General features: G+C 48.3%; 2 protein-coding genes across 2 annotated transcripts in view; both read left to right on the forward strand.

Annotated features, from left to right (window-relative positions):
- The window catches only part of SHF (Src homology 2 domain containing F), a 7221-nt gene extending 1261 nt beyond the window's left edge, over positions 1-5960 (forward strand). Inside the window, exons 2-5 of the mRNA XM_029285528.1 lie at positions 527-721; positions 3465-3594; positions 3867-3986; positions 4553-5960. Of these exons, the coding sequence (XP_029141361.1) occupies positions 527-721; positions 3465-3594; positions 3867-3986; positions 4553-4760 (653 nt within the window). The 3' untranslated portion in view covers positions 4761-5960. The remainder of the gene's footprint in view (positions 1-526; positions 722-3464; positions 3595-3866; positions 3987-4552) is intronic.
- The window catches only part of PARP6 (poly(ADP-ribose) polymerase family member 6), a 32399-nt gene continuing 24054 nt past the window's right edge, over positions 5344-13688 (forward strand). The window contains exons 1-3 of the mRNA XM_029285529.1: positions 5344-5388; positions 12416-12493; positions 12948-13042. Coding sequence (XP_029141362.1) covers positions 5344-5388; positions 12416-12493; positions 12948-13042 — 218 coding nt within the window. The remainder of the gene's footprint in view (positions 5389-12415; positions 12494-12947; positions 13043-13688) is intronic.

Genomic DNA, 13688 nt, shown 5'->3' on the forward strand with positions numbered 1-13688 from the left:
TCTCCTTCTCCTCTTCTTCCTCCTCCTCCTCCTCCTCCCCCTCCTCCTCCTCCTCATCTCCTTCTCCTCCTTCTCTTCCTCCTCCTCCTCCTCATCTCCTCCTCCTCTTCCTCCTTTTCCTCTGTTCCTCTTTCTCTTCCTCCTCCTCCTTCTCGTCGCCCTCCTCCCCTCCCTCCCTTCCTCTCATGAGGCAGCTCGGGTTAGGTGTAGATCAGAACAGAAATAAAATGGAGGCCAACCCCCTTCCATCAATTTGTTCATTCCCTCCTTGAGCCCTCTCCCCCCTCCGCCCCCTTTGCAAGATGCATTGCCCGTAGTCTATTACAGAACCCCCAGCCGATTCTCTCCACCTTTCTTTCCCATCATCTGAGTGGGAGAGGCCCCGAGAATTGGACTTAACCTGGTCTTCTCCCACCCATCGTCACTACCCTGGATGATCTCCTCCTGCTCTCTGAACCTCTTCAGCCAGCCAGCCCCCCCCCTCCCCTCCTCAAATTGTTCTCTTCTCTCCTGATGGCTCACCCAGTGGAGATGGAAGGGATCAAGGACTTGCCGTGGCCTCCACCAGTTGGACAGCTGGATGGTTCAACTCACCCGCCAGACGCTGAGAAACATCTCCTTCTCCAAAGCACCAGCTCCAGAGATGCTCCCCCGGGCCTCCAGAATGCCAGCCCCAGCACTCCGGACTCTTCTGCTTCGTCCTGTCCCCTGGAAGTCAATAGTGAGTAAGCTGGTTGCGTGAACAAAGGTGTTTGTGTGTTACAGCCCTTGAAATAGTATCACCGAGGACATAGGTTTTTAGCATAATGGCAACTGCACCATCAACTGTTCGTTTAATGAACAGTTACTTAACAATCATCCAGAGTTAACTTACAACGGACCTCCCCAGCTCTATTTACGACCCGGTTCCGGGGTTCTGACAGCTGTGCCCCTCTCCCTGCAAGCGATTGCATTTTAGATGCTTGGAAACCACTCATATTTATGGCCATTTCCAGTGTCCTTTAGACACGGGACTGTGAGTCTACGTGCTTTTTGTCAGTTTTCCAGTCTTTACTTTTGGTTTCTGGCAAAAATTGCCCCTTGAGTAAAACGGGTTCATTTAATGACCACTGCAAAAAGACCGTAAAATCAGACAGGGTCACCTTGGTGACCCATTTAATGGCCGTCAGAACTTACAATGTAAGTCGAGGACTGCCTGTAGTTTTTTATCTTTCCAAGGCCATCCAGGGCAGGTTTAGTTTGAAGCTCCTTGACCTTCAATTTTTCTCCACTTTTCTCCTTTGTCTTCCCACCTTGACCTTTCAGAACTTCTGCCTGCTGACCTTCACGGGTCTGAGCTTTCCTCTGCTTTCATTTGCAATCAGCAGAGTGACATCACATTGCCAGATTGCATTAACCCAGTGATGGCGAACCTTTTAGAGGCCGAGTGCCCAAAAACTGGCTCTGCCCCCGGTCCACCCCCTGCCCTGCCCCCACTCTGCCCCCCGCCCTGCCTGCCCCCAGGGCCATTCACCACCTCCAGGGCCCACTGCAAATTACCCAGGCAGCCCAGCAGCACCATGGCGGCCACGCCCTCTGCCCGCGCCCTGCAGCATCAACTGCATGATGGGGTGTGAGGGCAGAGTCTTGTCCACGCTGCCCGGCTGCCATGTCCTTGGCTGCGCTGCTCCATGTGGGCCACGCTCGGGGGCGACTCTCCTCTAGGGGGGCTGCTGGTGAGGAGGGGGTCATGGGGGAGGCGAGGCTGGGGCAACGGTACGTGTGCCCACAGAGAGGGCTCCGAGTGCCGCCTCTGGCACATGTGCCATAGGTTCGCCACCACTGCATTAGCCCAACTGGGACCGAGAGCAAATTCAGTATTTGCAGGAGACAGAACTGGGGCTTCGTCCTGTGTCCAGAGGGGTCATTTTGCAGGAGGGGGGGAGTCAAGCTGGTTGTAGCCACTTATTCAAAGCTTCACACACCCACCTTTTTTTTTTCCACATGTGAGCGTCAGGCTCCAAATCAGGAGTGACACGCAGTGAATCTTCCTCACCCAGAGACAGAATCTTGCCAGACTGAAGACTCTCCTATCTGCTTCCACGATATACTCTGGGAACTTTTGAGGAGGGCCTGTCTTCACCTTCTTTCTCTCCCACATGATATCAGGGTTGAGTTCCTCCTCTAGAATGCACCCTTTCCTTCCTGGGAATCTACCTCCCCACGGCATTCCATCACATCATTTGTGGACTTCAACTCCCAGAATTCAGCAGCCACTGTGTATGGACTTCAAGTCCCAGAACACCTCAGGCCCAAAATCAAGAATGACAGGGGGCAATTCTTAACCCAGCGGAGTTCTTTATTGTCCCACACCTATGGGCAGAATCTGGCCAGCCTGAGGACTCTCCTATCTGCCTCTACAGCAGGGGTGTCAAACTCAATTTCATTGAGGGCTGCATCAGCATTGCGGTTGCCCTCAGGGGGCCGGGTGGGTGTGGCCAGGGTGGGTGCAGTCTACTGGGGGCGTGGATGGAGTGGGTGTGGCCTACTGGGTGGGCATGGCCAGCTCTACATTGTTCGCGTCAAGGGTGCCTGTGGGGGCCTGGGCAGGAGTGGGACAGATCTGAGGGTCTCTGGCAGAAGGGGGTGGGACCAGGGCAAGTGCCAAGGCATGGTCCACCCGGCTCAGCCTCTTGGTCCTGTGAGGAGAGCGCCCCGCTGCCTGCCGAAACCCCTCCCCTGGAGCCCATCAAGCCATATATGTGAAGTAGGCAAGGGCTATTTGCTGGCCACTTCCAGGCAATGGTCCATTTCTTCATTCCTCACAACGGGTGACCCCTCCCCGGCATGCACCCAGGGGGCAGGGCCGACACAGCAGGGGCTGGTTCCTCGCTGTTTCCAGACGGCCTTGTGGAGCTAAGACTGAATGCGTTTCAGCATAGATGGCCACCACAAAATTGTACATTGGCTCCCGGCTGGCCTGGGCCAGGGCCAAGGCAGCGGGGGCCGTTCCCTCACTGTTTCCAGGATGGCTTCGTGGACCACATGAAACCACTTTGCGGGCCGCATCCGGCCCTCGGGCGTTGGGTTTGACATGTCTGCTCTACAGTATACTCTGGGAACTATTGAGGAGAAGCTGTCTTCACCCTCTTTCTCTCCCACAAAATATCTGGGCTGAGTTGCCTCTCGCTCCTTTGGCATGCAGCCCCTCCCTCCTGGGAAAATCACCTCCTCTCTCCATTCTATCGCAACCCGGGATGTGTCCAAAAGAGGTGGGGCCTCAATTGTAACAATGCTCTTGATCCCACTGCAGATACCCCCCGTCTTTGCCACATCCTCAGCTATAGTTTTATCTCCATCTCATTCCCCCCTCCCATAATTCCCCCTCCCCCGGGGCCTGATCCTGCCTTTCACTCTGGTCCTGCAGCCGCGTCCCACAACTCCTGCTCCTCCTTTCACATTCCATTATGTGCTTCTGCTCCGAGGTGCAGCAACGGTGAAAAGCCCTGCGCCGGCGTGCCTAGAGGGAAAGAGCGCCCCCTGCTGGCTGAGCCCGGAGGCTGGGGTGGCTTTTGGCGAATATGTCAATCCTGCACTGCCACTAGAGAGCCAAGCGTAAGTAGGCTGATTTAGAGACCACCCACCTCACTCCCCAGAGAGACCCCTGCCCTTGTACAGGAATCCTTTCTTTGCATATAAATATATATGCATATGTGTTTGTTTGTTTGTTTCCTTTTTAATGGCCATTTGTTTTAAACATTTTATCCATTTTGTTTGTGGGGGGTTTTTTGCTTGTATTTTTATTTTTTATTTTTGGAGATTTGTATTTTCAATTTTTGAATACATTTTTTTTTGAAAGGAAAAAAAAAGGAATCTCTTCTTTGCAGGTGGTATCACGGGACCTTGAGTCGGGTGGATGCCGAGAGTCTTCTCCGACTTTGCCGGGAAGCGAGTTACTTGGTTCGGAACAGTGAAAGTAGCCACGATGCCTTTTCCCTCTCTCTCAAGTGAGTGTGTGATTGCGAAAGATTCCTCCTGTCGGCAAGGGGAGGTATCGCAATCTTAAAAGCTGTGGTGGCGCAGGGGTTAGAATGCAGCATTGCAGGATAACTCTGCCCACTGCCAGCAGTTCGATCCTGGCCGGCTCAAGGTTGACTCAGCCTTCCATCCTTCCGAGGTCGGTAAAATGGGGACCTAGATTGTTGGGGGCAATATGCTGATGCTATAAACCGCTTAGAGAGGGCTGTAAAGCAAAGTGCAGGGGTATATAAGTCTACGTTCTATTGCTATTAAGAGCTGTGGTGGCAATGGTTAGAACGCAGCATTGCAAGCTGACTCTGCCCACTGCCAGCAGTTCGATTCTCACCGGCTCAAGGTTGACTCAGCCTTCCGTCCTTCCGAGGTCGGTCAAATGAGGACCCAGATTGTTGGGAACAACAGGCTGACTCTGTAAACCGCTTAGAGAGGGCAGTAAAAGCACTGTGAAGCAGTATATATAAGTCTAAGTGCTACTGCTATTGCTAAAAGGGAATGGCTGGCATCCTTCACACAGGATCATCTTCTCTCTCCCTAGGAGCAGCCAAGGGTTCCTTCACATGAAACTCTTGCAGACTGAGGACAACAAATTTGTCTTGGGTCAGCACAGCCCTCCCTTCAGCAACATCCCAGAGGTCATCCACCACTACGCCAGCCACAAGCTGCCCATCCAGGGGGCTGAACACATGTCCTTGCTCTACCCAGTCTCTACTCAGCCCTCCAATTGCCTGGCTGCAGAACCGTGATTTGCACTGAAGGACTCAAAAGCCACGGTTGGGTGGACCATTTGTGGTCTACATGCCCTTGTTGCATGGAGCAGGCAGGATCCACCTAAGGTTGCAGGCAGAGGTCTGCGGATCCAACAATGGTTGTATCGTACGCTCCATATTTGCCAACTCAACCACAGCTTGCATGTTGGACTCTAAAGCATTCTTCAAGGGTGCCAGATCACCCTTCTCCACATAGGGAGTGGTCAGTTCTGAGATTGACCATGTGAGTGTCATCAAATCCAGTCTTTTGTGCCCATATCCCTGCATCCACACCCTCACCTCCCAGATTTGGAATTCTGCTCCGTGCTCATCCATTCCTGCCTCTTGGGTACATCTATTTTACTTCTTCACGGCTGCCTAAGCAATGGAGGCTTTGAGATCAAGAGTCTGCACAATCCAATATTGTGTCCATCAACGTTTCCTGGGGGCAGCTTGAAAGTTTGACTACAACAAGGAGTAAATCAGCTAATGCCGCAAATGCCACTTTTATTTCATCCCTGACTTTCAAAATGCCATTCCTCAACTGAGTTATTTACACATCTGTGTCACTCTTTAGATCATGGTGGATTGTAACTTGATAGCCAGCCAAGAAGCCCTGATCAACGTAACTAGGTTTCATGAGATTAATTCTGGTGGGTTCCATCCCATGATTGAATAAGGGCCCTTATTTTTACAGATACAGAAGGCTGTTGTGATTTTTCAGCTAAGAGAATAGAGTTCTCTTAGATGTTTTTTTATACCTGACTCTCGGGATTGATGGATTTCTGCTGTTGCTGATTGGAGAGCAGATGCATTGAGAAGTTTGCTATCTAGACTGTGATGGCTAGTAGACTGGAAAACACAAAGGATTTAGGAAACGGAGCCCGTCTCTTGGTGGTAAAACAGATGTTTGATGTGCAAAGGTTGCAGATCTAATTCCCAGGAACTTGCACTAGAAAAGAATCAAGTTGTACTGTGATGTGGAAAACTCCTGCTGGATTGCTGGAGAGCTACTACTACCGACTACTACATCAAGCGTGTGGGCTAGAAGGACGAAGAAGCTGGCCTGGAAGCAGATGGCTTGTTATGGAGAGTCTTTGCATGTGGCTAGAAGCAGTTCAGTATTATGAATTTATCCAGGATGCATTGTGAAACTCTTGACTTGGTAAGAGTGGAGTTGTCTTTTGTTGGATCCTTCAAACAAATAATAAAAACACAAAATGGCATACCTGGGTTGCTGTCTTCTGTGACTAGTTACATTCAAGTGTTTACTTGTTGGAGAACTGAATACAGGTAGTCCCCGACTTACAATGATTCATTTAGTGACCATTTGAAATTATAACGGCACTTAGGACCATTTTTCACACGACTCTTGCAGCATCCCCACAGCCACGTAAACAAAATTCAGATGTTTGGCCACCGACTCATATTTATGACGGTTGCAGTGTCCTGTCCTTAGTTGCTGCAAATTTGGGAGCGTAAAAAAAAAGCTCTTGCCTCCAGCCACAGCAGAAGAGAGCAACATAATTAATCTACACCATCCCTGTATGTGAAGCGTACAGTATGTGTCCAACGACATGAAAAAAAAGCTACAATATTAAGTCGTCTTAATAGCAGAAATGATAGCATATTTTATTTGAGGTAACACCTGCCACAAACATTCAAACAGAGCAATACAAAAAGATTCAGTTGTTCAGATAACAATGGTGCTAAAAATAAAACCCTAATGTGTTTGTTTGTTTCGTACATTTATAAGACTGCAAAACTCAGGTAATGAGTTTCTGAGTTGTGTGCAATGAAAATAACCATTAATAATATACAGCATTAAAAAACAATCTCCTCCTCCTCCTCCCACCCTACTAGCACTGATGATGTTACCTAGTTGGGTAATGACACATCTGCAAGAAAAGCACCAAGCTCAAAGACCACCACCTCCTCCTCCTCCTCCTCCTCTCCTCCTCCTCCTCTCCTCCTCCTCCTCCTCCTCCCATTATACTCTCTTCTAGCACTGATGATGTTACCTATAACATAAGGAAGTGTCTGCAAGAAAACAACCAAACTCAGAGAGCACCAAGGACCCTACAGTCCTCCTCCTCCTCCTCCTCCTCCTCCTCCCACCCTACTCTCTTCTAGCACTGATGATGTTACCTAGTTGGGTAATGATACATCTGCAAGAAAACCACCAAGTTCAGAGAGCACCAAGGACCCCTCATTTCCACCCCGAGCTGCAAATATTTTCCTTCAGTGATTGCCCCTCTGGCATTTGTTCAAAGAAAGCGCATCCATGTGCCTGCTCAAAGCCTTGACACCTGTCCTCCTCCTTTGGTGGCACACCTGTGCCAATCCCACCAGGGGGCCTGGGAGCCAGCAGGCGAAAAGGGCTGCATTCTGATCAGACTCAGGCCGGCTGGCGCTTTCTTGCGCCACCCCCCGTGCGTGCACAGATCCCGGTGTGTGGCTGGCTCCTTCGCCAGCAGACCTCTTCGAAGCACCATTCTGCTGACAGGGAACGATCACGTGACACCCCCCCTCCCCAGCTCAGAGTTGCACCGAGCATGGGCACAACCATCTGGGCCGCCAGGCTGGTGCTTGCAGAGAACAACAAAGAAAGCTGCAGCTGGTGGAAGGCAAGCCTTTTGTTTCTGCCAAAACAGACAGGGCAGCTTGGAGGTTCTCGTGACCCATTTTCTCCTGCAGGGAAGGCTGGTCCCACGGTCTCCGTCTGGCGCTCAGCATCTCCTGGCTGGTCCCCCTGGAGCATTCCCTCGCAGAGGTCTCCCCATCAGGGTGGCAGTAGCTGTGAGTAGGGTGGAAGGGGAGGGTGGTTAGCTCGGATTTGGGGGCCTGCTTGGCTCTGGAGAGAGCAGGCTCATGGATCAGTCTGGAAGAAGAGTTGCTGGGGGAGGGGGGGGAATGGCAGGATCCTTAACTACTCCCCACCCTCCAACCCGTACATACCGGTAGCAACTCTTTCCCACAACCGTTGCCCCTGCTTTGCTTGTAAAGATTGCCTGGGGAGAGGGGGAGCCACAGATCTGTTATTGTGAATCTCGCACAAAGGATGGAGGTTGATTTCGTTCATGCACATTCATGCATACATGTACGGCTTCTTGGGGTTTTAGGAAAGGACGGGTGGTGGTGGTGGTGGTAGTGGCCTCCGGTTCTTGTGTGTCATAATAACAGGATTGGGTCCTGCCAGATAGTGACACTCCAGGGATTTGGAAGGCGTGTTAGACGCATCGCAATTTCTTCCCGATCGCCCGCTAAGGAAGAAACCAGGGCTTTTGAAGAACAGAACAGAAGGTGACATCTGATCATCACCAGTCCTTAGAGGGCTTTTAAATCCAGACCCTTTCCCTACAACTGGGGTGTGTGAAGGGCTGTGTTGGAAGGAAGGAGTGTCACATCAGGGTTTTGCTGATTTCTAATAATATTAACTGAAAGCGACTGGTCCTCCCACACAGGAGGAGAAGAGCATCCACCTGAAGGGTGCTGAAGCAGGATATCAAGAGAAAGAAGTGATTTGATTGGGCTATTGAATTATGACATTCTTATGGCCAAGGAAAGAAAGAGAGCTTTGGATATTTCCTGCATCATATACCAACGTGTTTGGATTTTATGACAAGGGAAAGAAATTCAGTTGTTCTAAACCAGGGGTCTTCAAACTTGCCCCTTTTATGACTTGTGGACTTCAACTCGCAGAATTCCTCAGCCAGCATGCCTGGCTGAGGAATTCTGGGAGTTGAAGTCCACAAGTCATAAAAGGGCCAAGTTTGAAGGCCCCTGTTCTAAACTGAGCCATAAAATGCATTGGTTTTGGTTTAATCCACAGTTTCTCAAACTTGCCGACTGCAGGATCTGTGGACTTCAATTCCCAGAATTCTCCAGCCAGCATGCTGGCTAGGGAATTCTGGGAAATGAAGTTCCTATGTCTTAAAATTGCCAAGTTTGAGAAACACTGGTTTAATCCATTCTCGAACATCGTACCTCAGATTTTCTTTCCACTTTTGACTCTGTGTCCATTTTACTTTGTTTTTTTATATTACCCTTGCTCTAAAAATGGATGCAAGATATAAATTATAAATCTAAAAGATAAAAATAAATGGAAAACCAGTTTGGACATTATGGAAGAAAGAGTCATACACAACCCAAGTCAGTTGATATGGGGGAAAGGACTAAGAATGGACCAGAAATATCCTGCAAAACCCTTTAATAGCAACTGACTTCTCTGCATTTTCAAATGAGTATCCATATTGTAACACTTTTCTTTTCCTAGCCTACTGAGGTTGCTCCCACAAGGAACCTTTGGAGTCTAGGAAGACAAGAACCAATACATGGCTTCCTTTTCTGAAAAAAAAAATGTAACAACACCAGCAAAGCCATTTCATAGTGTGAGACTTGCTTTGGGGGAAAAAAGGAAGAAATAGAAATAAATGGATAGAAATATATGTATAGACATGTATATACATAACTCCCTTCTCTCTCTCTCTCTTTCTAGCTTCTATATCTATGTATCTTATGGCTACTTAGAAGATAAATCTTTTCTCTCTCTCTCTTCTGTCTAGCTCAGGGGTCCTCAACCTTGGCAACTTTAAGACTTGTGGACTTCAACTCCCAGAATTCCTCAGCCAGGAATTCAGTCAGGAGTTGAAGTCCACAAGTCTTAAAGTTGTCAAGGTTGAGGACCCCTGGTCTAGCTCCATCTCTATTCTGTTGTCTTTCTATCATCTATCTTCTGTTTAATCCACCCTTTCTATCATTTATCTTCTCATTTGTCTCTCTCTGATCTATCTATCGATCTATCCATCCATCCATCCATCCATCTATCTATCGTTTGTGGCATCCATGCATTCATCTCTCTCTCCCTCTCTTCTTTGTCTATTTATCTCTTTATTGAGTGTCTATATCTTTATCTATCTATTGTTTGCTTATCTCTATTGAGTATCTATCTGTCTATCTATCTATCATTTGTTGCATCTATCTATCTATCTATCTATCTATCTATCTATCTATCTATCTATCTATCTATCTATCTATCTATCTATCTATCTATCTATCTATCTATCTATCTATCTCAGTGTTTCTCAACCTTGGCAACTTTAAGATGTGTGGACTTCAACTCCCAGAATTCTCCAGTCAGCATAGCCGATAGCAAAACTGGCTGGGGAATTCTGGGGGTTGAAGTCCACACATCTTAAAGTTGCCAAGGTTGAGAAACACTGATCTATCTCTATCTCTATCTCTCCATCTCTCCATCCATCCATCCATCCATCCATCCATCCATCCATCCATCCATCCATCCATCCATCCATCCATCCATCCATCCATCCATCCATCCATCCATCCTTTACAACAAGAAAGCCCAAGATTAATCCTGAAAGGCCAACTCAGGAAAAGGAATGAATTCAGGGCAAGGCAGCTTCTCCCAGCTCCAGATGAGATGGGACTACAGCTCCCATGCGCCCCGGCAGCAAGCAAGCCACCCAACCCTATTGGGTTTCCCCTTCTCTCTCTTTTTTCCCCCCCCTCCAGGAGGCGGAGTTTCCCCGGACCAATGAGGAGGCGCTGACGTCACCACCGCCGCGCCGCCGCCGCCGCCGCTTCCTCGCGGACGGAGCCTTGGTTGCCGGGGCGACGGAGGAATCGGCCGCCCGGCCTGACCCCGAGGCCTCCTCTCCCCGCGCCCGGCCCGGATGCCCGTCTGGCAGCTCGCAGGCTGGCGGCTGGTGGCATGGAGGGGCGAGGCCCGGCCCTGAGCGGAAAGCAGCGCCTCTGAACCCGCCAGGCAAATGGTGAGAGGCGGAAGAGGGCTGGCGGGGGCGGGGGGAAGGGGCGGCGCCGGGGCCTCGGGGGCCCGCTCCCCCCGCCATCTGGGCCGGGGCTGGGCCCTGGGGAGGCGGCTGCGGCCGGCGTGGGAGGACGAGGAGGGGGAGAGGCGCCCCTCTGGAAGGGCGGCTCTGGGCTGCAGAACCCCGAGGCTCCGCTAGGGGCCCGGGGCTGGTGTCTCTTTGCTGCCCTCTAGTGCCCTTCGCGAGCATTGCAGCCCAGGCGGGTTGCGCCTTGCCCTGGCATTCTTTTCCCAGGCTGCTTCTGTTTGGGCAGCAGCGCAGACTGGGACCCCCGTCGCAGACCCTCTGCGGCAGCCCGAGTCTCAGGAGAGGGGTTTCTGCCACCACCCTGGGTTCACACCCAACCAGAAGTTGTGTGTGGGGGGGAGGGGAAGGGGAAGGCATCCTTACAAAAGGATGCCCTTTGTGTTCCTGGAGGGTGGAACTTAAAAGGAAGAAGCATTGAATAACAAAATGATTCAAAAACTCCCTCCAGGGATAGCATCTTGGCATTGTTATTATTATGGTTAATCTTCAATTCGATTCGTAGTCTGGGTTGGTAAAAACCGAGTATTATTATTATCATCATCATCATCATCATCATCATCATCATCATCATCATCATCATCATCATCATCATCATCATCATCATTATTATTATTATTATTATTATTGATTTAATCTTCAATTCAGTTCACAGTCTGGGGCTGGTAAAACGTAACAGTTCAAGGACCTAAGAGCTGTTAAGGTTGCATCTGAGTGCATTATTATTATTGCTGTTGTTATTGATCTAATCTTCAATTCACAGTCTGGGCCTATAAACACTTAACAGTTCAAGTCCTAACCAAGGGCCTAAGAGTTGTTAAGGTAGCATCTGAGTATATAGGCAGTTCCGAGTAAATTGGGTTTGGGTTTTTTTTGTGCAAAGTCAGGATATTCAGGTCTAATTTAAAGTTCAAAATTTCCACCATCTAGGCAGCCCTTTGGGTATTGTTCCAAGGGTCCCTGTTACTATTGATACAACCATTGATTTCTTCCTCTATGGTCACTCAAATTTGAAATGTGCAAATCGTGATAGTTGGAGTTTTTTTCTAGCTCTTTCCCTTCAATTCGTACAGCACCTGATATTGCAATATCAATGAACCAGACTTTTTTTTCTTTTCCATGGTAGTGATGTCAGGCATGTTGTGGGCCAAATGTCTGTCTGTTTGGATCCGAAAGTCCCACAGGATTATTATCATTATCATTAATCATTATCATCATCATCATCATCATCATCATCATCATCATCATCATCATCATCATCATTATTGTTATTATTATTTCCAGCCCTTTTGTTTAAGTGTGTGTGTGTGTATAAATTATACATTTTATTTATAAATCAAATATTTATTAGAAATATGTTATTTATAAATTAATATATAAATAAAATTATATATTTATACGTGTATGTGTGTATGAGATAGCTCATGACACAGTGGTTAATGATGGTGATTCCTGGTTAACTATTTGTAACCAGAAGGATCTCTCATTGAGGAATATGAAATTTCTGACTCCACAGATGGAAGAACAAGCGGGAAAGAAAGTAGATGGGGAAATGTGCCGATTTATATATATATACGTGCAGATTTAAGATAATTTAACACATTGCTGAGTTCATTGCTGAGGATTAACAATATTTTTTGTAGTTGTTGAAAAACCAAAAAAAAAAAAAAAAAAAAGCCCAAATATGAAGGGCTTCTGTGATTCAGGATATGCAATATTAGCTGGGATGAATATGTCGATTTTCCAGCTATAAATCTAGGTCTCTTTCTTGTCTTTTAGGACATCAAAGGCCAGTACTGGACTGATGATGATTCTGATGGAGAAAATGAGTCCGAGGAATTTTTATATGGAGTACAGGTCAGGCCCTTGTGACCTCTGAAAGGTCAAGATGATCAGTTATGGTGACTTACTTAAGGTGGGAGTAAGTAGGATTTCCTAGAAACCTTGGGACAGCATAAAACCACTCTCGCTCAAATAAAATAATATATCCTACCGTGATTATTGGATCCCCAACGCAGAGCCCTCTTTTTCAAAGGCTGGCCTTCTCTGGCTTGGAATAACTAGAAATAATGTTAATCACGTTACAATGAAATCTCGCCATGAATCCTGATTAAATAAGGACTTGGCATCTCACTGCCTTTGCTCTTGTCAGCTTATGCTAAGCCACGATGTCTTTATATCAACTTTTGGCTTAGCCCTCTGTGTGAACGAAGCACTGTGGCTCACCCACCCAACTACGCCTAACGTCATGTACGAACCTGCCAATGTTTCTGGATATGACTCCATAACGGTTTCCTTTGTCGTCCTGCAGGGAACCTGTGCCGCAGACCTGTATCGACACCCTCAGCTGGATGTGGACATTGAAGCCGTGAAAGAACTCTACAGTGAGAATTCTGTCTCTGTCCGGTAAGCCCTGCCCTGCAGACTGGCCACTGCCTTTCAAACAAGGCAAGAAAAACAGGAATTGCTTTGAGGTTGAACATGCATGTGCGAGGTTGAACATGCATGTGCTGGTTAACGCAAAGCTAAGTTTAAATACGTGCATTTCCAGTCTATAGTTCCTTGGAGAAGCAATAAAATCTCTCTCAGGTGATTTGCAGGACAATGTTCTCTCTCTCTTTCTCTCTCTCTGTGATGTGTGTGTGTCTGTATTTGTGAGCTGCTTGTGCCCGGAGGACAAGTTGCTTCTTTTGTTGCCTTCTGAAGCAGAAGCAGCAATTATTAGATAGCAGCAGCAGAAATGTTAAGGTCAGAGAAATAAACCAGGGAGGGATTTTAGTGAAGCGTATCAAAGCCAAGGGGGGGGGAGTGGGGTGGGGGTGGGGGAGGGATGAGGGCAGCTAAGCTGCGGAGCTGGGAAGGAGCAGAAACCATCCTGAAAGGAGTAGCTTTGTGCAGGAGACCTGGATGGGTGGACTGGAGCTTTCAGTTGAAGCTGGAGCTGTGGGGAAAAATCTTCCTAAAGGGGATATTGCCCTTGCCTTCCTTTTTCCCCTTCTCTTTTCCCCTTTTCTTCCCTTTCCCCCTTGCATTCTTTTTCCCCCTTTCCCTC

The sequence above is a fragment of the Protobothrops mucrosquamatus genome, unplaced genomic scaffold (genome assembly GCF_001527695.2).
Source record: "Protobothrops mucrosquamatus isolate PMUCROS unplaced genomic scaffold, P.Mucros_1.0 scaffold1819, whole genome shotgun sequence".
Classification (NCBI taxonomy): Eukaryota; Metazoa; Chordata; class Lepidosauria; order Squamata; family Viperidae; genus Protobothrops; species Protobothrops mucrosquamatus.